The sequence below is a fragment of the Triturus cristatus genome, chromosome 5_1, assembly GCF_964204655.1.
Source record: "Triturus cristatus chromosome 5_1, aTriCri1.1, whole genome shotgun sequence".
In the NCBI taxonomy this organism is placed as follows: Eukaryota; Metazoa; Chordata; class Amphibia; order Caudata; family Salamandridae; genus Triturus; species Triturus cristatus.
Window position 1 is genome coordinate 100,243,917 of NC_140587.1, and position 23,157 is coordinate 100,267,073.

General features: G+C 48.8%; 1 protein-coding gene across 1 annotated transcript in view; it reads left to right on the plus strand.

Annotated features, from left to right (window-relative positions):
- LOC146830314 (testis-specific serine/threonine-protein kinase 4-like) overlaps positions 1-23,157 on the plus strand; it is a 350,041-nt gene that overhangs the window by 41,006 nt on the left and 285,878 nt on the right. The window contains exon 4 of the mRNA XM_085603709.1: positions 8,142-8,344. Within this exon, the coding sequence (XP_085459835.1) occupies positions 8,142-8,344 (203 nt within the window). The remainder of the gene's footprint in view (positions 1-8,141; positions 8,345-23,157) is intronic.

The window sequence follows — 23,157 nt, forward strand, 5'->3', positions numbered from 1 at the left end:
CGATATGAGCAGACAGCGCGTCTTGAATCCAATGCTACGCTGAGTATGGTGTTGTCTCATGCGAGCTGCCAGTGGTTCCGTAGCGATAGCAAATAGTAATGGCGACAGCGGGCATCCCCTGCCGAGTCCCTCTGGTTATGGATATAGGTGCAGATGTCTGACCATTCACCCGCACCCTGGCCGTCGGGGCGTTATAAAGTATGCCAATTCGCCTGGCAAATGGCAGGCTAAACCCCATTCGGGTAAACAGCGTCCGCAAGAACTTCTACTCCAGGGAGTCAAATGCCTTGGTCGCATCCAGTAACGCCGCCGCAGCCTGCACCTTGGGATCCAGATAGTGCAGGAGCCCAAACAGCACCCTTAGATTATGTGAGGTGGACCTCCCCATAACAAATCCCGACTGATCAGCTAGCGCTATCTGCGGCAACATAAATTTTAAGCGGTCAGAGAGCAGTTTCGCGTAAATTTTGGCATCAAGGTTTATTAGTGAAAGTGGACGATAGGAGTCCGGGCTTGTGGGGTCTTTTCCAGGTTTAAGTAGCGTGATAATCAGCGCTTCACGCATCGACTGGGGGAGGATGCCCGTCTCTACCGCCTCCTCGTATACCTTGTGCAATCTCGGAACCAGGATGTCTGCATATTCTTTATAGAAGGCCGCCGTCAGCCCGTCAGGGCCCGGTGCCTTGCAAGGTAGCAAGCTAGCTATTATCGCCCGTATGTCGTCTGGCGTAAACGGTAAATCCATATATTGTCTGGCACTGTTATTGAACCATGCCAAAGCTATGGTATCCAGGTAATCGCTGAGCACCTTGTCATCTGGTGACACCCTGGAAGTGTATAATTCCCTATAGTAGTCTGTCATGGTGGCTAGTATAGCCAGTGGCTCCCTCACCACCCCACCCTCTGCACTCTGTAGTTCCAGGATATGGTCCGACCCTCGTGGCACTCGCAGCAGGTTCGCTAGCGTGCGGCCGGCGCGGTCCCCTTCACCATACCGTCTGGCCTGACAGTCTTTAGACAAATACGCGACTTCTCTGTCCGCCTCCTCCTGATACCTAGTAAGCTTCGATCAAAATGCAGCACGCACGCTATCCGACGGCGCATTCATCAAAATTGTCTCAAGGTGCGCAAGCTCAGTTTCTAAGGTGCGCAGTGTATCTCTTATGGATCTCAGAACTCCTGTTTTTAGCGACATGCAGTACCCTCTCGTCACCACCTTACAGGCCTCCCATAGCGTGCCCGGTGAATATACAGTGCCCTCGTTGATCTCAAAGTACTCCTACAGCTTTTCGCGGAGTTCCTGCTGAAATACCTGGTCGCGCAGCGCCCGGGAGGGAAACCTCCAGCTAAACGGTGTGATAGATTGGGAGGGGGTGGACATGGACAGGTACACCGGGGCATGGTCGGACAGTGACCGCGGCAGGTACTCCACCTCTAGTACTGAGGTGTGTAAATCTCTGGATAGCAACCAGTAATCCAGCCTGGACCAGGCAGTTCTATGTGTTGTTATGCACGTACCCACGCGGTCCCCGGGGTGCAGTAACCTCCAGGAATCCACCAGCTCCGCATCCTGTATGATACAGCCGAGCGCCTCCGACACTCTAGGATGATGTTCCCTGGCTACGCCCTGTCGATCCATAGTATCTGATATTACAACATTGTAGTCCCCCCCCCAGAGTAACGCTGCCGGGCCACGGGTCTGCACCTTATGCCATAATTCTCCATAGAAATCTGGATTATCATCATTCGGGCCATAAACATTCACCAGAACCATTCTCATGCCGCACAACGACCCCACAAGTAGTATGTATCTGCCTTCAGCGTCCCTAATTGCCTCGTGTGTGGTCCAGTGAAGACCTCTTCTAATCAGTATCGCCACCCCTCTGGAGTAATTAGAATACGACGCGTGGACTATCTCTCCCCATCTATTATGCCTGAGCAGCTGTGCAGCATTAGAAGTCAAATGGGTCTCCTGCAGGAGGCAGATGTCTATGTCTTTTCTTAGTAAGTAGGCCTGCACTAACCTGGCTTTGCGGCTGTCATTCATACCCCGCACATTCCAAGTGAGACACTTTACGTTCTGCACGGCGACAGAGGCATGAAAAAACCGTGTTCAAACAGCAGACCAGATCCACTCAGCTCGCCACACTCCCACCCCCAGCCGAAGTGCAATTCAAAACCTAATGGCCCAACGGGCAACCAAGCACGGGAGTGGGCATAGCGCAGCGAGCAAATTGACGGACAACAAGGCAGTGAATATTTTACAGTATTGGTTACATCACAACAACTCGCTTCCTCTGACCCTACGCTACGAAACAAACAAACAACAACATCATCCTCCCAACTCACGGTAACAGAATCCCCACCCGCTCCAACCCCCCAATTAGGTTGTGCAAAATCCCCCCAGGTCACCCTCCCTACCCCAGAAACTTTAACTAAGGCCATTGGTAGCAACCGATGAGTGGGAATCATCCCCTGAGGCGCGCAGGTTGGCCACCTACTAACCCCGTACTTGTGACAGGGCGATCGAGCGCTGGCCCAGCGTGTCGGCTCGAGGACCTCCCTCCCCCAAATCCACCGTCATATGCACAGCTCCCCCAACATGGGAAGGCAACCCCCGACACACCCAGCAGACACCAGGCCCCGATCCAGCCAAGACAGGCAGGCCACAACGGTATGCCATAGACCTAACATATTCATTCACTCGACATCACTTAGCCTGTCCTGCAGAACCGGTCCCTCTGCAAGTGTTTGGTTCTTTTGGTCTCTGGCCAGTTGTTTCGCATACTGCAGGGCCGCTTTCGCATCTACGAAAAAAGATGGTTTCCCCGGGCCCTGTACCCTGAGCTTTGCAGGGTAAATCAGTGAATATTTCATGCCCATTTGTTGGAAGATTTTTTTCGCCGGCATGAATTCTCTGCGAGCGGCCTGGACTTGCATAGTGTAATCCGGGTATATTGCGATGTGGTTGCCTCTATATCGCACGTCCTTCATGTCTCTTGCCATACGCAATATCGTGTCCCGGTCCCTGTAGTTCAAGACGCGTGCAATAATGGGCCTAGACGGTGCTCCCGGCTTAGGCCTAGGTCCCAATGTCCTATGTGCCCTTTCGACGAGGAACATCGACGAGAGTCCCGACCCAAACAGATCTTTCAGCATCTGTTCGACATATTGTTCCATGTTGGTAATGTCCGTTGTTTCTGCCACCCCCGTGACGCGGACGTTGTTGCGCCTCGAGCGCGCCTCCAAATCCTCGTTCTTTTGTTGTATGAGCGCCAATACTTTATCCATGCCCCGCATTTTTTTGACGAGATCAGTCTGGCTCTCTTCCGATTCGCCCACGCGTGTTTCTAACACTTCTACCCTGCCTTCTTGTTTGTCCATTCTCGTCGTAATGCCATCCATGCGTTCCGCCAGCGTGACCATTTTGCCGTCAATGCCCTGCAGGCTCGCCTTTAATTCCTGGAACATCGATTTAATGTCCGCATCTTGAGAGCCACTCCGATCGTCCTTCGCAGCTTCAGCGTCCCGAGGGTCGGGATCTGGCATTTTCTGCTTGGATTTTTCGAACGTAATCCTCAGCTGTTGGGTGTCCGGCTTACCCATTTCTGCCACCCAGCGCAATCAGTTGACCGGAGCAGCCGTGTCCCAGGCACCTCTCTCGTCGCCAGCCACTCTGCACCAGGCTCCCGCGGCAGTCAGCAAGTCGGGCAGTCGTCACCAGCAACCCGGGAGAGCACCTTTTCCTGCGCCGGGGTATGTCCGCTGTATAGCAAACTGCCCACGCGGGACAGCTGCGGCACGGGTCCCCAAACTCAAGCCGCCCCCTGCGCAGCAGCTCCACTTGTGTCTCTCAGGTCGGGGTATTACCTCCGTGTGGCCACAGCAGTGCTCCAGGCCCCAACCCGTTCACCTGTCGGGCCTGGCGCCCGTCAACATGGCGGCTCGCGCTTCACTTCCCAGGCGCCAGCGCCGGCCGTCCCCCGCCTCCACGGGCGGTCTCACTGTTCCTCAAGGGGCTGAATCACTGTAGCGCGTCGTCTCCGGCACAGGGCAGTGGACAACCGCCCCAGCCGATACCTTCACACAGACCGCGTCCGCGGGGCTCCTTCTCGCAGTCAGCTGCAGCGCCTTTGCTCCGGATATAATGGCCGCCTTCCGTCTCGTACCTCGAGACCCGATTTGGGTTCCAATGCTCCAAAGGGAGCTCGGGCGCCCCGCAGGCGCATCGTGATTCCTCCCCCCTCGAGGTCTGGCACAGCAAACACACCCTGCAGCGTCCTCTGATCGCCGGCGCAGGCCCACGCACCTCGACTCCCGGGTGTCCTCCAAACTCTCAGATCACGGGGGCACAGAGAGCTCTCTCCTCACTCCACCTCTATTCAACCAGCAACGGTCCGCGGCGCAGGACACGCAGCCCCCGGACTATGGCTCCACCCGTGGGGGTAATGCTTGGGGTAGATCGCGATCCCAGGTCCGAGCTGACCAATCGTCCGCTGCGTCGTAGCACGGCACTCCCTCGGGCCCAGCCACACGCTAGTCCCCGGCGTCCGTGAGCTCCCCAGGCCGCCTCGCCGCTCACCGCTCGCCAAGCCGATTCTCCGCTTCAACTCCACCCACAAGAGCAGGAATTCCTTCTGGCAGAGGCCCTTCACAGTGCGTCTGGGTGGGGTCGAGAGGTCCGAGTCCAGACACCAGTTTAGCAGATAAATGTCGGATTAATTTGCTCGATCGGCGGAGCTGCGGTTTCAGGCAGCCATTCCACTTCGCAGCCAAGCCACGCCCCCCCAAGTGTTTTTAATAATATCCTGCATGAACTCTCTTTTTAAAATATGGGCTCTTTTCCATTTTCTAGTCTACCCCTGCCCACTTCATGGATTATGCAATCTTCTGGAGTATCTAGCTTCAGTTAGAACTCTCCCCGGTTTACAAGGGATTTAATCACTTAATATAATATTCTTTTTCAAGGCTTTCAATCTGGTTCTCATTTGCTCTATGAGTGTTCCTTTTTTCTGTGGAGCATCATTAGGTCGAGCTTTTTTTGCTTATTTTAATTGGGCTCTGCGTACTGTCTTTCAAAAAAGACAGCACTCAATTTGGCAAAGGCGGGTGCATGTCCCGCCTTTGCTCCGCCCACGGCCTAACCAGTGCGGTTACCCGCACGGGCGACATCTGTTTCCAATTATCGTGCCCAGCTGCCTGCGCAATAATAGAAAACAGATGGGTTGCTCCCTCACACAAGCGCGCGCAAGCTCTCGCGCACCACGCGCGGGCTTGTTTTTGTAACAAAGGTGAGGCACGGCGTGCCCTAGATACGGGAGAACAGTGTGATCGTTATCAAACCCAGTCTGCGCGTGCGCCTCAGATTTTCTCAGGCGACGTGCAGTAGAATCATCACGGTTGCTACAGAGGCCACACAGGTTGCTACCTTCCCGGTTTCACCAGGGGTAATGGCTGAGGTTTCACGGATGTGCAGAGCCATATCATCCTGCCCTAAAACGTGACATCCACTATAATTTCAGCCAATCATAGAGCAGATCTACCGTGCAGACAGCCTTTCATCCTGTTCCGTATGTGTTTTAAAGAAATGTTTAAGTCTGAAAATGGCAGGGAAGCCGGGTTCACACTGTTTTTCTCAGGAGTGTCACTGCAATTATATTTTTTTCCAGTATGTGGACGATCAAAAAAGCATACCACAGACATGATCTTTGTTTCTTTCATGTTATTTTTAGAAATTGTTCACAGAAACACACAAAAAAGCCACAAATGTGGTGTTCGGGGCATTTGGTGTACATATAATTTGTATACTCTATTAGTTAAACGGGCATCACAGCGACTAAAAGAAATAACACATTTAAAATAGGAGACGAAAACACAGATTGTGTGTGTGTTTTTTTTTCCGCCTGATTTCCTTTACCCATGAAGTTGTTGCTTTGTTTTCAGCCACAGCTGATCTCCCCCCACCATCCTCACCCCGTGTGTGCCAGCCCAGGCTGAGACAGCTTCCGGGGCACACACACAGCGGCATCCAAGTACTTCACAGGTCTTTAAATGACCATTTGCTTGTAAATGAGGAGCTGTTGTTTTTTCACCACTTCTTAAAGACCCTGCATCTCCACTTTTCCTATTGCTGGAAGAATCCCCCCTCCCCCCAATTTGGCTCTAGTTGCACTTCTGTCCCGACGTAAGTGCTGGTGTTTACCTTAAAACGAGCTCCTTGTCTATTTCTCTTCATTGGGTTGACTTTCCTTTGAGCGCGCAACTGGGAATAACCCCTGCTATTCCCTTTTTGAATCTTTTCTTTGGGCTCTTTTTCACTTCTATTATAATGTGATTTGATGATTGTTTTAAGAACCCTGAACTGTTTCTTGGATTCAGATTCAAATTTAGTTTATTGTGCAGTTAATTAAAACCTTTACAATCGTACATTACATATTTCCATACACTTAAAATTAATCATTGTTAAAAAAACACGTTAAAATGAGAAAATCTCAGTAAAAGGAAGGCCCAAAAGTAGCATTGAAATACAAAGGACGTTATTGGTCAGGCTAAGGGTGTGAAAAAAGAGAAAGTACAGGGTGCGGACCTAATAATTGCAATTTTGGATGCAAAATGTGGTAATCTTTAACGTTTGCTAAAGTAACAGTTCTACAACAGCTGTACAGTCCTTTAGAACGCGGCGTCTGCTAGTCCTGATAATGCTATGTTTCCTATTTAGGCCAACAATACATGCGTTAGCCTCTATGGGTTGGCTCAAGGAGGAGTTCAGCTGTGATTCAATCTGTGACCAGGGGGCCTGCCTTTTTCATGGTTATTTCTACAACAGATATGTATTTTACCAACCGACAGCTTAGTTGGACATCCTCACCAGAGAGGGATGCTTTTACTGCTTGTCTGCAGGTTCGAATGGCTTTCATGTTAAAGATGGGTCTTAGCAGAGTTCGTCAGGCCGATTTTAGGGCCTTGCAGATAGTCAGTAGGTGCACTATGTCCTCCTCCCCTTCTCCACAGAGGCGGCAGATTGCAGGCAGCGGGGGGCGTAACCAAGGTGGCATATGATATGCAGATGGTAGTATGCCTAAGCGGAGTTTCAGGAATTTCTCTTTAGTCGCTCTTGAGAAGCTAGTGAGGAGGTATGCTTGAGGTGAAGCCGTGTTGTAGGTCTGTAGGGTAAACCAGCCATGGGAGCGGTCTGACAAGGCAGCTTTGTCCTGTATAAGAGACTCTTTTTTTATCACTTTGTTTACAATTTTTTTAAAGCTGGTAGTCGTTGTTGGTAGCTCCCAGAGTTCCTGCAATCCCAGGTGGCAGAGTGATTTATCCAGATAATTTCGGGCTGGGCATGTCCCCTTATTCTTCAGTTCTTCCCATAGATGCTTGGATTCGCAATTCTAGAGTTACATGTTTAGAAACCCTGATAGTTATTTCATTATGATGCAGCACCAGACGTCTTTAAGTTAGCCAACTTAGTTCTCTGTGAATGAGTGTGAGTGGTTTGCGAGCTTGTGCGGCTGCCTCTCTGCATGTGTGTCTGCCTCTGTGTGTTTGCGTGTGGAGGAGGCTGTGGAACTGCCAAATGGTCCTTTCAGAGCACAGCCGCGGGACCTTCTTTTGTAGTTCCAAATCTGGAGCACACAGCACCCGGGGCTGCCAACGCGACCTCCTTGTGCAATAAGTTGTAATATTTTCATCACAAAGCCTGGGCAGCTGTTTGATTTGCGTTCAGTCCGTGGTGCCTTGTTTACCTCCCCCCCTCCCATAGCTCAAGCAAAACACTTAAAAGGTCCCAAAGGCGAGACCTATTGGCTATGCCAATGCTTGTTGTGTTAGGAGGGGCAGGACAATAAACTCAATATGGGGGAAGAGACTTGGTGTGGACTCAGCATCCTGTGATTCAGGGCTGTCAGTGACTTGCAGCCATGCTGAACAGCAGATGTGCTGCTAGACAACATGGCTCAAATGCATTCCCATTGACAAGGCCAACAGCTCGGGCATTGTGGAACTGATTGACTTTGCTAATGCTTGTTATAGGAATGCAATCTGTAAATAGACGTCTTGATTCGGTGTGCATGAATTCTAAACCCCTCTGCACTCTAAGATGTGTGCCGCCTCACAGCGCCATGTTGTCTTCTTTTTGTCAGATCCAGCTCTATGAATCGTTCCGGAATGATCGGCGCTCTTACCTGATCCTCGAACTCGCTTCGCAGGGTGACCTGCTCGAGTACATCAACAACGTCTCGAGCCGCAGGATCTACCCGGGGCTGGAGGAGGGCGATGCCAAGCGGCTCTTCCGGCAGCTCATTAATGCTGTGGCGCACTGTCACAGCAATGGCATCGTGCACAGGTGAGCGGAAGTGGGCGTGCGCCAGAAGGGCCTGTGCGCCGTTAACCACAGGCGTCACCGCCTGCACGAAGAGATCCAACTTCAGGTTCCGCTTGAGACTAAAAACGTATGTATCAAACAAGCATTTACAATGCAATGGTCTCGGCAATATTATAGGTAGAGCTATTGGTATTGCTCATTATTTTTTTATCATTTTTGTATCCCTAAATAAATGGCATTGTCATTTCTATTGGCATTAGCTTTTTTTTGCATATGTGATACCTATTGCATTAGCAGAGAGAGAGTGAGATAGAGAGAGAGAGTGAGGTATTGAAATAGAGAGTGAGGTAGTGAGAGAGAGTGAGGTAGATTGAGAGTGAGGTAGTGAGATAGAGAGTGAGGTAGATAGAGAGTGAGGTAGTGAGATAGAGAGAATGCGGTAGTGAGATAGAGAGAGTGAGGTAGTGAGAGAGTGAGGTAGTGAAAGAGTGAGGTAGTGAGGGAGAGGGATGTTGTGAGGTAGTGATATATAAGCATAGAGTGATGTTGTGATGTAGTGAGATAGAGAGAGAGGTAGTGAAAGAGAGAGTGAAAGTGAGTTAGTGAGATAGAAAGAGTGAGGTAGTGAGATAACAACCAGGGCTTTAAGTGGGCCGGGTCTCACCGGGTCTGGGCAAAGGCAGTTTTTATAAGGGGGCTTCGAAACGGATCTCTATCGGGCTCTGTTTTGTGCCCGCACAGGCGGTCCCTTTTTTTCCCCCTGGACTGCAGTGATAGGTAGCACATCGATGTGCGCGTGGTGAGCGTTGTAGAGGAAGGGAAATACTTTAAAGAGAGTCATTTTCTCTCTGGATTTCCCTTCTCTTTTTGAAACTCGAGAGCAGCAACATTGTTGTGTTGTCACCAGGGTGTTAAGTGGAAGTGTTTTCAATATTTTATACAAGTCATAGTTGCTGCGTATTTATCGTATGCAACTAGCAACTATTGACAAAGCCAATAGTCCTAACTTGTAGGTATGATGTGACTTGCATCATATATCTGAATGCAATGACAGGGACAGCAAAATACAAGTCGGGCGGCACACTGTGATAAACACGGATTTTTAGATTAGGTGTTTTAAAGCCACGCCCTTAATTACATTGACCCCCCCCCCCAGTTTTTTTATCCCACTTAAAGCCCTGCTCGTGGGGATGGGTCTGGTTGTCGCGGGATGATTTCAGAATAAAGAGAAACCGCCACGCCCACCCATTCCTGAAGTCAGTGACTGCAATGCCGCCAGTGCCGCGGTTTCAGATGTGTTGTTACTGTGGCAGAGTAGCTGCCAGCAAACAAACACACAGAGCGCGGTGTCCCTGAAGCGGGCACCGCGCTCAGTGTGAAAGTTTAAAACGAGCCCAAAGACGGCGATGCACGGAGTCAGGCAAGGGCAGCACAATCACAGCAATAGACCCCTATAACAAGGTGCGCGCCCACCGTAGCGTGAAAGTTTAAAACGAGACTCACCGAGGGTGGCATCACAAGAAAACTTAAAGCGCCAAGAGCCCAAAGACGGCGACGCACGGAGTCAGGCAAGGGCAGCACAATCCCAGCAATAGACCCCTATAACAAGGTGCGCGCCCACCGTAGCGTGAAAGTTTAAAACGAGACTCACCGAGGGTGGTATCACAAGAAAACTTAAAGCGCCAAGAGCCCAAAGACGGCGACGCACGGAGTCAGGCAAGGGCAGCACAATCCCAGCAATAGACCCCTATAACAAGGTGCGCGCCCACCGTAGCGTGAAAGTTTAAAACGAGACTCACCGAGGGTGGCATCACAAGAAAACTTAAAGCGCCAAGAGCCCAAAGACGGCGACGCACGGAGTCAGGCAAGGGCAGCACAATCCCAGCAATAGACCCCTATAACAAGGTGCGCGCCCACCGTAGCGTGAAAGTTTAAAACAAGACTCACCGAGGGTGGCATCACAAGAAAACTTAAAGCGCCAAGAGCCCAAAGACGGCGACGCACGGAGTCAGGCAAGGGCAGCACAATCCCAGCAATAGACCCCTATAACAAGGTGCGCGCCCACCGTAGCCAGCATAACTAGGGGGCTGCTGAGACGAGGCTAGAAGCAAGGGGCGTGGCCAAGCACAGAAGGTGCAGGAAGACTTGCTAAACCGAACGGGGGGGAGGGGGGCGCCGCTCGAATGAAACCCAACCGGAGACTTACTGAGGCTAGGGGTGGCAAGTGAGAGAAGAAGGTGGGGCAGTGATTTGAGGGTAGGAGTGGGACCCTGAAATGGATGTGGCCCACAGAAGCTCTCTATGTGGGAGTGTATGCAGTTGCTGCGCTTATTTCAGACAGGAGGGAACTGCGAGCAGCGACCTCCGAGCGAAAGGTGGTGGTGGGGGCGGACTCTAGTGTTGTGACGGGCAGGCAAGCAGTGTTCTAGGGGGCGGGAGTGGTTGGGTCCATAGCACTGTATGAAGAGAAAGGTGGGATGGCCCACAAAAAGCAATCACTAAGTGAAATCGCCTCGGCTGAAACAAGCAGCCAAAGGTAGGACAATTAAGTGTAATGGACAAATAGAAAAGCCTCCGAACGTAAAATGGATGCGTGGCGGTGACATAATTGCAACAAAAACAAGACAAAACACGGGAAGCTTCAAAACTTTTTCGCCTTCGAGGGCGTGTTCCTGAATTCACAGCTCAGCTGGTAACTCCCTTGCAATGCCACTCAAAAAAAACATTTTTTGTCATGAGGACGATTCACGTTATTCCATCAATTACAGCCAGTTACCAGGTGCCACACACCCTTTAGATTGTAGATTAACCGGCTGTGCAAATTTACATTTCTTTTAAGCAAGCAGGGCAGGCACCCTGACAAGGTTTGTTCAGCTGTCCGCCCCCCCCACCCCGCCCAACCTGGTTTCACTTGCACAGCAGAGGAAACTCCCCACTTTTCATCTCTAGGAATTAATCGTCCCGCGATGGTCGTTTTTTCATAAAAAGTAGGGGGGAACTGTTTTTCTTATATTAAAAGAGTATGGACACGTTGTGCCCCTCGCTTCCCGCCCACTTCGACCAGTGACATCGACATACACTTGCCCACAAATATCCTCGACCATCTTCGTTTTGCTCAACTCCTCGGAATTCACCTTTTTCTAGGAGCCACTGAGAGACGGTGATTCTGTACATCTGAGGAGCGTTCTTGTTCTTCACTAGCATCGCCGTCCGGCACCCACATTGCAGCAGGCTAGCCGCTGCGGTGTAGGAATCTTCTGCGCCGTCCTTCGTGCGGGAGACAGGACACGTGACGGGCTCTTCCAGACTCTTCTCTGGGGCTCGATGTCTTTACTCTCCAGTATTCTAGGTAAACGATCCAGAAGCTTCTGATTTCTAATTGTCAGCGCAGTTTTCACAGCTTCCGTCCAACTACCACGCGCCGGTTTAGCGTCTGAGCGCAACGTCATTTTACGCAAGCCGTTCTCAGTAGTAAAAAACGCGGAAAAAAGTTTTCGGCTCCGAGGAAAATGAAACGTTTAGCGGTTAAGGTATTAAGCAGTGGAACTTAAAACGACAATGATAGATTCGTATTTTTTTATTTTTATAATGTTGTATAAGGAGAAGACGACCAATCTCGGAATGAAAAGGAAACAAGCACACCACTGCCTTTCTCCAAGGCGAAGCAGAAATGCCTCGGAGAAAGGCAGCGGCGGTTTCAGATTCGGGGGCGTGTTTCTTTTTCTCTCCTCTTGCCATTGGCTGGAGGAGAGAAAAACACGCCTAAAAAAGGGCGTGGCTAAAAAGTGGAAAGAAGAGCACGGAACACGTCCCCGAATCTGAAAAAGATGGAGCCTATTTGGAGGGACGGCTCTCTCCTACAATGGCTGGCCTCCGTTTAAGAAGCCAGCCAATGGAGGAGAGGCAAAAAGAGAGGTGGGCTAAATAGCCACTCTAAGAAACATAAGATCTCCGGACTTCCGGTTCTGCCTTCGGCAGACCGGACGGTCCCTCGACCTAAAAAGTCTATGAATCACAGAGGAAAAGAGTCAGCCCAGGGGATCGCCTAGAATCTCCGATTCAAGATTCCCAATGCAAGGCCGAGCACACATATTTACCCTAATACAGAGACTTCCAGAGTCCTGGAATTATGCAATTGTGCGGCTGTGGCCATTTTCACTTAGTTGTAGATGTGTCTCATGTGCCACGTAATCCGTCATCTGCCGCATAATCTGCAGATTTTAACAAAAAAAAATGTTTCAAGCTCAAAAAGTTCAAAAGTTAGTAAAGCGCAGCAGCAAGTGTTGCCGTGCAGTGGAAGGTCCTTTGCAAAGGTTGACTGTTCACCTTTCTGTTGCTTATTGCTCTATTTGTCTGTTAAACTTGAACTATTGAGGTGCAACCAATACCCAGGCAGTGTTACCAAATGGAAAAATATCAAAATAATGAGGTAATATTATCACAAAATGTCCTGCATAATTTGCCTTTTCTTGCCGCATAATTTGACCCTCCCCTGCCGCATAATTCCAGTGACCCTGACTATTGTACTGCAGGTGCACGTGCGAGCACATGGGGGGGAAACAGACCGCCTTCATGAGGGACTGACGTTCCTGCACGCTTGCTGGACTGCTCAAGAACTCGAGTCCTTGCCAGGCGCTCTGGGTCCTTCATTTCTCACTTCTTAAACTGACGCCTCTAGTAAATAGTGTTAGAAAGGGCTGAACAAACATGCCCGTCACGGGTTCCTATGGCCGAGCAGTTACATAGGCTCGTTTGTTTACTTTCACAGCCACACAAAGCTGCAAGGGTGGGGGTGCCAGATTCAAGAAATGGCGTCAGGCTGGATTTGTTGCAGGGGAGGGCGAGGCCAGAGGGCTCTTCTGGTAGAACAATACCAGCGTTGTGCATAAGTGTGGGGGAGGGGAGGGAGGGGGGAGCTGGCAGCCTAGGTGCTACGTCACCACCACTGTGGGGAGCTTAAGACATTACCAATAGAAGCCAGAAGCTTCACTGTTAGAGGAGGCGCCCAAATACCTAGATACATTCTAATTATTCATTGGACGTCTGTTTCTCTTTGCAGCACATACGAAATGTGTGAACTGTTGGGAGAAATAAAACAAATTCTCCAGGTTGGCACCTGAGTCAAGGAGACATACCTTCTTGATGCAAAGTCAGTTGGACAAGCGAAGTAGATCAGGTTTAGCGTAACAAACAATGGGTGATCCGCCCATGTCATACCTGCGGAACGCCCCCTTGACGCAAAGTGGTGCAAAGCAGCGCAAAGCACTATTTGCACAGATAGAAGGTCACCTCTCAAGCCCAAAATACCTTTTGAGGAAATCTCCCAGGGTCGGATGTATGTAGGCTTTTTGATGTTGCAACGCACCTATTTTGTGAATCGGGCTGTTTGCAATTGCAAAAAAGCCTTTTTACATGTACCAACCCTATTTTGTGATTCAGTAACCTATTACCGAATCGTAAAATGGGTTAGCAATTCGGTATCAGGAAGGGGCGTGTTAAGGGCGTCCCTTCCTATTAGTGAGTCTCGGTGGTATGTGCAAATAGTTTGTGACCAAAATTCGGTTGCAAAACATTTGCATTTTACAACCTACTTCAAGTAGGTGGTTACCCACTCGCAAACCGGCAGGGGTCGTCAGGGGACCCCTTTCCCTTCGTGGATATATGCAAAACGTGTTTTAAGAGCAGCCATGGACCACTGCCTGCCCTTAAAAAATGAAAAGAAAACTTTTCATTTTTGTCTTTGAAACGCATCCCGTTTACCTTTAAGGAAATTGGCAGCCTTTAAAAAAAAAGTTGCTTTATTTAAAAGCAAACACAGACTTGGTGGTCTGCTGACCCCAGCAGGCCACCATCCCTGTGAATTTAGCGATTCCCAATGGGTCACAAATTGCGACCAACCTCATTAAAGCACACTGTTATACATAGTTGTTTGCAATTTCCCTATAGCGAATCGCAAAGGTCCGTTGATAGGAAATCGCAAATGGAAGTCTATGTACATATGGCCCATAGTTTTCCATTTGAGCAAGTGGTTTCATGTGGGACTCTCCTGCTCTCAGCTTTGGGAATCGGCACTCAGTTTTTCTCAACAGACTTTGATCACCTGCAAGAGAAACAAAAGGGCCGGTGGTTGCAGGTGGGGCCGACCCGCACTCATTTTTGGGAAAGGGGAACTTATTTATCCTCAACAGACTTTGATACTCAGCAAGAGAAAGAAAAACAGAAAAGGGGTAAAGAAGGAGGAAGAAAAAGAAGGAAAACAGTGAAACAGTGAGAAACAGGAATGAAAAACAACCTACTAGAGTGATATAAAGGGACAGGGAGCGTCTGGTGGAATCAAGACTACACAGCCTTGATATTCGGCACCCCGACCTTCGCGTGGCCAAGCCGCGAACTTCTGAGCAAACCTTTGAACCCCAGAACTCATTCTTTCACAAACTAAGCACTGAAATACCCTTCCAAGACTTTGCATCACTTTGCATCACTTTGCACCACTGTAAAGTCTTGGTAAATGTAGTCTCTGGTAGATGCACTGTTTCACGATCCCTGAAGGATCAAGGGTTGTCATGTTCAATAGTTGCCAGAAACTATTTGCTCCTTGGTAAGGTTAGGAGGCTTGTGGTGGCACTGTGAGCTAGCTGGTCGAAAGGCTAGCATATTCTTTGGGGGTGTCTGGAATCAGTCTGGACACCAATCCCTTAGTTTATGTTGTCTAAAAGTGCAAATCCTATGTATGTTTAGGAACTACATGACAGATGTTTCCCAAAACAGCAACCCTTTTTTTAAAAAGCAGCACCAATTCCTTAAGGAATATGGGCTGCTTAAAAAAAAAAAAATTTGAAATGTAATCACGGTGATGGTGTTCTGCTGTCCCTTGCAGGCCACCATCCCTTTTATTGCAGCCAAGTCGTTCTGCAACCTAATGCACTTTGTTATTTTGTGAACTGTCCTAATAGTACATTGTTCAGTTTGCAAAATCTGAGTCCATACTCAAAAGGTTAACATCCAATTTCTGACCAATCCTTTGAAGTTTAAGTGGGTCTGAGAACAGCTCCGCCTCCCCCCATCCTAGCAGAGTGACCCATCCTGCCCACACCTAATCCCCTTTTGTGTCACTGTTTCAGACGAATACACAAAGCCCAAAAGCAGAGCAATTCACAGTCATGTGACTCAGGACACTGGCAGAAGGCACTAATAGGTAGAGCAGAACATGTCAACTTTCTAAAAGTTGCATTTTTAGAATTGTGACTTAAAATCTGACTATATCATTAAAGAGTACTTTAAATTACAATTCATTTGAGTCTCGACATGACATCTCTGCCTGCTCACAATCCAAGGTTAGCACTTAATAAATGTAATAAGGCAACCCAGTGTTAACCAACGGGAGAGATAGGCCTTACATTAGTGAAAAACGACTTTCACTACCAGGACATGTAAAACTTAAACCAGTCGGTCCTACTTTTAAAACACAATGCACCTTGCTGTGTGAGCATTTATATGAGCACCTTAGGGGTGACTTATATGTGTTAAAAAGGAAAGTTTAGGCCTGGCAAAAGTTTTGTTTGCCAAGTCGAAATGTCAACTATGGCAGAATTGAGGCATGTTTTATAGTGCTAGTTAAGTGGGCAGCACAACGAGTGCTGGAGGCCTACTAGTAGCATTTACTTCATAGCCCCTGGGTATACGTATTATATATAGTACCCGATACTAGGGACTTACAAGTAAATTAAACACAAGCACATTAACACTGGTTGGCAGTAATAAAGTGCACAGAGTCCTAACGGCAACAAAGACAAATTCAGAAAATAGGAGGGGTGAAGGCAAACCTCTTCGGGGAACACCATGTCAAGGATGTCAGGTCTAACACTCATCCTGAACTCGGGTTCCACACGGGATTAAGCACCCTGTCTCCTGTCCCCTCTCTCTGTCCACAAGTGAAGGCCTGAGGTTTATCCTGAACTGGGGACCTACCAGACATTAAAATCCTGTCCACTGTCCCCGGTACCTTTTCCTTACCACAAGTGAAGGCCTGAGGTGTAACTTGATCTGGGGACCTAGCAGAGATTTAACACCCTGTCCAGCGTCCTCGGTTCCCTGTCTTCTCCCTTACCATGAGTGAAAGACTTGGGCATTTCCTGATCTGGGCACCAGCCAGGAATCAACATTTCTTTCTTTTATATGTATGTCTTTTATTAACAGGCCATTGCCATCACATCAGCCTAGACCTAGACCTATAGCCCCAGACCTTTTATGCACAATACTCCATGGGTTCAGGTACATCTTGTTACATTTAGCATTTTACTACTAATTTGTTCTGTAGGCAAGGCTAGAACCAGTCCACCTCTTGTGTTCGACCCCCGCTCCTTTGCAGTCAGCCTTAACTTTTGACTTTGACCGGGTCTTGTGCTACCATATACTTGCAGTTGGCACTTTGATCTTTTAGGTGCTAGATTTCACAAAACACTTTAAAAATTCATAACTCCGGTTCTACTGATTTAATTAGTTTTGATGTCATTTTATTTATTTTTCTAATTGGCTTGGGATCTTACTTGTGTTGTGTTTTCACTGTATTACTTTTTGTGTACTGTATAAACACTTCACCTCTAAGTTAAGCCTGACTGCTTTTGTGCCATGCTACCCAGGGTTAAGCACAGGTTAATTCAGGGACTTTTGTGGTTCACCCTGACAAGGATTGTTGTTGTTGTTGTCTGAGTGAGGCTTTTCCACCCACCCTCAACCCATAACCCAAGTTCTTATAATTATCCTCATGCCTTCACTGTGTTAATGGACAGGGTGATCGGTTTACAGATTGGGATAGGCATGAATCCTTCACTTGTGGAGAGAGACAGGGGACAGAGTATTAGTCCATGATAGGTCATCTGATCAGGTCCTTCAAACATAGAAAGAGAAAGAGAAAGAAACAGGGATAATCCCTGATAGGTCTCCAGTTAGGGCTAGGGCTCATCCTTCACTTGTGAAACGGAAGACGAGACCGGATGTTAATCCTTGATAAGTCTCCAGTTCGGGCCAGGCCTGGGTCACTCACTTGTGGAAGAGTATGAGGGGTGGAGCGTTTGCTTTGCTGAAAATTCTTATCATTGTCAGCAAAGGGCAAAATACTAGTGCCACACAAAACATCACATTAGGATAATACATAGGGTTGACGTGTCAGTTCCTGATGGATCACAGGATGGAGCTCAGTCCTTCACTTCTTGAAATGGACAGGGTAGAGGGGGGTAAGCCTCGACAGGTTTCCCGATCAGGATACACCAGTTCCCAGCTCAGCTCTGGCCTCAGTTCTTCACTTGTGGAAAGGGCCAAGGTCCCTAGAGTCCTTGATGTTAAAGTCTCTGCTGAACATTTGCCTATGAACGGTGACCTTTTTAGGGACAAGGCTCCAGTTGGCAGCCTCTGCTTTTCTGCTTTTTTTCTGGTTAGAGTCACGCATCAGGGGTGAGTAGCTGCCAGTGAGAGCATCAGCTGCCGAGCAGGATATCCCTGGGGGAGCATCAGCAAAGACCAGAGGTTGGGCATCTCCTTGAGAGAGGCGGGGACCACCGAACGAAGAGTGAAAGCAATGCACTGGTCCCAGTTCCATACAGGACAGGGTAGCACTTATGTGTTCTGTACACTGATGGTAGGGTGCCGGGTCAGGGCACCCCCTAGGTGTTCCCTCAAGCAGTTGGTTAACCCAGGAATAGTAGAGCTTGACCCCAGTCGGTTGTGGGTCAAAAGAAAGCAATTTCTCATTGCCCTGGAATTTGTGGAGTAGTTTGCAGTCCGCGTGGAACCTCTGGAAGAGCTGCAGCTCCAGAGAGTACAGCTCAGGGCTTCTTGGGTGTTCTTGTTCCTGTAGGGGTGGAGTTTACAGGAGGCCGGTTTCTCATTCATCAGCACAGAGGAGGGTCTCTCCCTAGGTCTCATCTTTATCTGCTCTTAAAGCTGCTTCCGAATCGGATCTGCACGGGGCTTCACCCGGCGCTGCAGAGAGACTGCTGAATACCACCCATGGACCACGCATCATCTTCTGTCAGGGTCATGTGGGCACCCAGACTTACAGATGGCCAACCTTCCTATACGCACAGGTATGAAGACCGACAGGCGCCCTATACATACAAGTAATCAGACCTGTAGATGTGTGGTCTCTTGTAGTGCCAAGACCTGCAGGAGCCCTGGCATTGATGCAGGTTTCCAGACCACCAGATGCTCCGTAGCCTATACATACAAGTACCCGCGCCAGAAGATGCACTGTCTCGTGGAAACATAGGTTTTCCTACCTTCAGATGCCTGACTCCTATATGTACAGGTTTTTGTTCCTCCAGAAGTCCGGTCAAGTATCCATACCAGCAGGTGCCCTCTTTTCTATTCATAGAGGTTTTCAGACCAGCAGGTGCCCTGTCTCCTGTACAGTCGGGTGTCCAGTCCAGCAGAGGCCCTTTCTCTTGTATATTGGGGGTTTTCATTCCTGCAGGTGCCATGTCCCCTGTACAGCCAGGTGTCCAGACCAGCAGAGGCCCTTTTTCCTGTACATAGGGGGTTTTCATTCCTGCAGCTGCAGGTGCCATGTCCCCTGTACAGCCAGGTGTCCAGACCAGCAGAGGCCCTGTCTCCTGTACATAGGGGGTTTTCATTCCTGCAGGTGCCATGTCCCCTGTACAGCCAGGTGTCCAGACCAGCAGAGGCCCTGTCTCCTGTACATAGGGGGTTTTCATTCCTGCAGGTGCCCTGTCTCCTGTACAGTCATGTGTCCAGACCTGCAGAGGCCCTTTCTCCTGTACATAGGGGGTTTTCATTCCTGCAGGTGCCATGTCCCCTGTACAGCCAGGTGTCCAGACTAGCAGAGGCCCTGTCTCCTGTACATAGGGGGTTTTCATTCCTGCAGGTGCCCTGTCTCCTGTACAGTCAGGTGTCCAGACCAGTAGAGGCCCTTTCTCCTGTAAATAGGGGTTTTCATTCCTGCAGGTGTCCTGTCTCCTGTACATCCAGGTGTCCAGACCAGCAGAGACCCTGTCTCTTGTACATAGGGGGTTTTCATTCCTGCAGGTGCCCTGTCTCCTGTACAGCCAGGTGTCCAGACCAGCAGAGGCCCTGTCTCCTGTACATAGGGGGTTTTCATTCCTGCAGGTGCCCTTTCTCCTGTACAGCCAAGTGTCCAGACCAGCAGAGACCCTTTCTCCTGTATATAGGGGGTTTTCATTCCTGCAGGTGCCCTTTCTCCTGTACAGCCAAGTGTCCAGACCAGCAGAGACACTTTCTCCTGTATATAGGGGGTTTTCATTCCTGCAGGTGCCCTGTCTCCTATACAGCCAGGTAACCGGACCAGCAGAGTCCCTGTCTCCTGTACATAGGGTTTTTTAGGTCTCGCCTGGCGAACGCAGCGCGAAGCGCTGTCGCCAGCGAGATCTATTGTTACTGACTTGCCTCGGAAGTGGGACAGGAGATGGGCACGCGCATGGTCTCGGCGGATTTGAGTTGGTGTACGCGCTTTCAGCCACGCGGCGTGCACATCTCCTGTCTCTCTTCCCTCAGCAAGTCAGTATCCAGTTTCACTTTCTTCCTCATTAGTGTCTGTGAACGCTCATACATAGGCCCCAGCATTCAGTGACTCACATCAGCGTTTGCTTAGTTGACTGTTTTCGCCACGTTAATTTGCCTCTTGCGTTGCTACATAATTAGCATAGCTCCAAACACATTTTTACTCGTATTTACCCATTTGCGCTCTCCTACTAACACTAATATTTAAATATAGTCTATACTCCCCTGCAACCTAGCACTTACTCTATCTGCAATACATAAACACTACACTACCAACGCGGTTACTACGCCATACCTTTTCTCTTCTTACAACATTCAATCCTTTTACTTTAGCATTCTTACAACTATTTCATCATGCTAGGATTCTACGCTCCTCTTAATGTAATAATCTTTTAAGGTACTTACAGTTAGCAGCATTTAAAATAGCCTCGCTACGAGTTTCCGTGTGCCCATCCAGCTAACGTTTCCATTGTGCCTGTGTATAAACGAAAGCAAAATGCTCCCAGCAGCAATGTGCACGAGCACGCTAGCAAGGTCGTATCACGTGATATTTTTTTTTCCCAACTAGCATACGTTCAGCATGACGAACAGTTTTAAGATAAATGTTAGTTGTTATTAAAAATACTCTATAAATAAAGATATATTTTATATATTGCTTTTACGATGTTGCTCTTTCAGCAACGCACTAATTATATGCATATTTGAACACATATTGTAAACACGTGTATACGTGTTTAAAGTCTTTACTTAAAAGTGATAAACCATAACACAAAAGCATTAAACAAGCTTTTACAATGCAAAAATCTCGGCATTGGTAAACTTACAGCTATTACCTTGCTCATAACATTATTTTTGCTTATGTTTTTTTTTTAAATTCATTTTCAAAAACGTACATAGCTATCAACATTACACTGTGCATTAAAAAAATAAATATGTGTAATATTTACCTTATTATTAAAATGTTTTCGTAACACCTACTATTCAACAAAAACTGATTAAAATGCAAAAAAAATAATTAAAAATGCTTACTGTTTTTACACATACTTTGCATAATATTTTTTTTAAAAGGGCTTAAATTACAATGTGTATTAATATAACCAAATAATTATTAATGTTATAACAGAAAATGCATGTTTACCAAATAAATTTAAAAACCTATATTCTTAAGATATGCATTATTAAAACAAAAAATTAGCTGCGCAGCTCACACTGATGCACGCCTCACACTGCTGCACGCCTCACACTACTGCACGCCACATACTGCTACACGCCACACACTGCTGCACGCCACACTGCTGCATGTCACTGCACAAAACACACTACTGCATGCCACACACTGCTGCACACCTCACACTACAGCACACCACACAATAATGCACACTCTGCTGCATTACACACTGCTGCACGCCTCACAATGCTGCACCCTTAACTGCTGCACGCCACACACTGCTGCACGCCACACACTGCTGCACACCTCACACTGCTACACGCCTCACACTGCTACACGCCTCACACTGCTACACGCCTCACACTGCTGCACAACGCACACTGCTGCACATCGCACAATGCTACACAAAACGCTACTGCACAACACACACTACTGCACACCGCACCCTGATGCACGTCACACACTGCTGCACACTGCTGAAATACTCATTGCTGCATGCTGCACGCTACACACTGCTGCACGCCACACACTGCTGCACGCCACACACTACTACACACCACACAATGTTGCACATCACACACTGCTACACTCCATACACTGCTTTTATGCAAGTTTATGCTACTGACATTGTAAAAGACAATGCCTATTTACAATGCCAATAGCTCAAACTCTATCATTGCGAGACCTATTGCATTGCAAATGCTTGTTTTATTCCTGCAGGTGTCCTGTCTCCTGTACAGCCAGGTGTCCGGACCAGCAGAGTCCCTGTCTCCTGTACATAGGGGGTTTTCATTCCTGCAGGTGCCCTGTCTCCTGTACATCCATGTGTCCAGACCAGCAGAGTCCCTGTCTCCTGTACATAGGGGGTTTTCATTCCTGCAGGTGCCCTGTCTCCTGTACATCCATGTGTCCAGACCAGCAGAGGCCCTTTCTCCTGTACATAGGGGTTTTTTATTCCTGCAGGTGCCCTGTCTCCTGTACCGCCAGGTGTCCAGACCAGCAGAGGCCCTTTCTCCTGTACATAGGGGTTTTTCATTCCTGCAGGTGACCTGTCTCCTGTACATCCATGTGTCCAGACCAGCAGAGGCCCTTTCTCCTGTACATAGGGGTTTTTCATTCCTGCAGGTGCCCTGTCTCCTGTACATCCATGTGTCCAGACCAGCAGAGGCCCTTTCTCCTGTACATAGGGGTTTTTCATTCCTGCAGGTGTCCTGTCTCCTGTACATCCATGTGTCCAGACCAGCAGAGGCCCTTTCTCCTGTACATAGGGGGTTTTCATTCCTGCAGGTGTCCTGTCTCCGTACAGTCAGGTGTCCAGACCAGCAGAGACCCTGTCTCCTGTACATAGGGGGTTTTCATTCCTGCAGGTGTCCTGTCTCCTGTACAGTCAGGTGTCCAGACCAGCAGATACCCTGTCTCTTGTACATAGGGGGTTTTCATTCCTGCAGGTGCCCTGTCTCCTGTACAGTCAGGTGTCTGAACCAGCAGAGGCTCTTTCTCCTGTACATAGGGGGTTTTCATTCCTGCAGGTGCCCTGTCTCCTGTACATCCAGGTGTCTAGAACAGCAGAGGCCCTTTCTCCTGTAAATAGGGGTTTTCATTCCTGCAGGTGTCCTGTCTCCTGTACATGCAGGTGTCCAGATCAGCAGAGGCCCTTTCTCCTGTATATAGGGGGGTTTCATTCCGGCAGGTGCCCTGTGCCCTTTAAAGTCAGGTGTCCAGACCAGTAGAGGCCCTTTCTCCTGTACATAGGGGGCTTTCATTCCTGAAGGTGCCCCGTCTCCTGTACAGTCAGGTGTCCAGACCAGTAGAGGCCCTTTCTCTTGTATATCGGGGGGTTTCATACCTGAAGGTGCCCTGTGTACTGTACAGTTAGGTGTCTGAACCAGCAGAGGCTCTTTCTCCTGTACATAGGGGGTTTTCATTCCTGCAGGTGCCCTGTCTCCTCTACATCCAGATGTCCAGACAAAGTAGAGGCCCTTTTTCCTGTACATAGGGGGTTTTCATTCCTGCAGGTGCCCTGTCTCCTGTACAGTCAGGTGTCCAGACCTGCAGAGGCCCTTTCTCCTGTACATAGGGGGTTTTCATTCCTGCAGGTGCCCTGTCTCCTGTACATCCAGGTGTCTGAACCAGC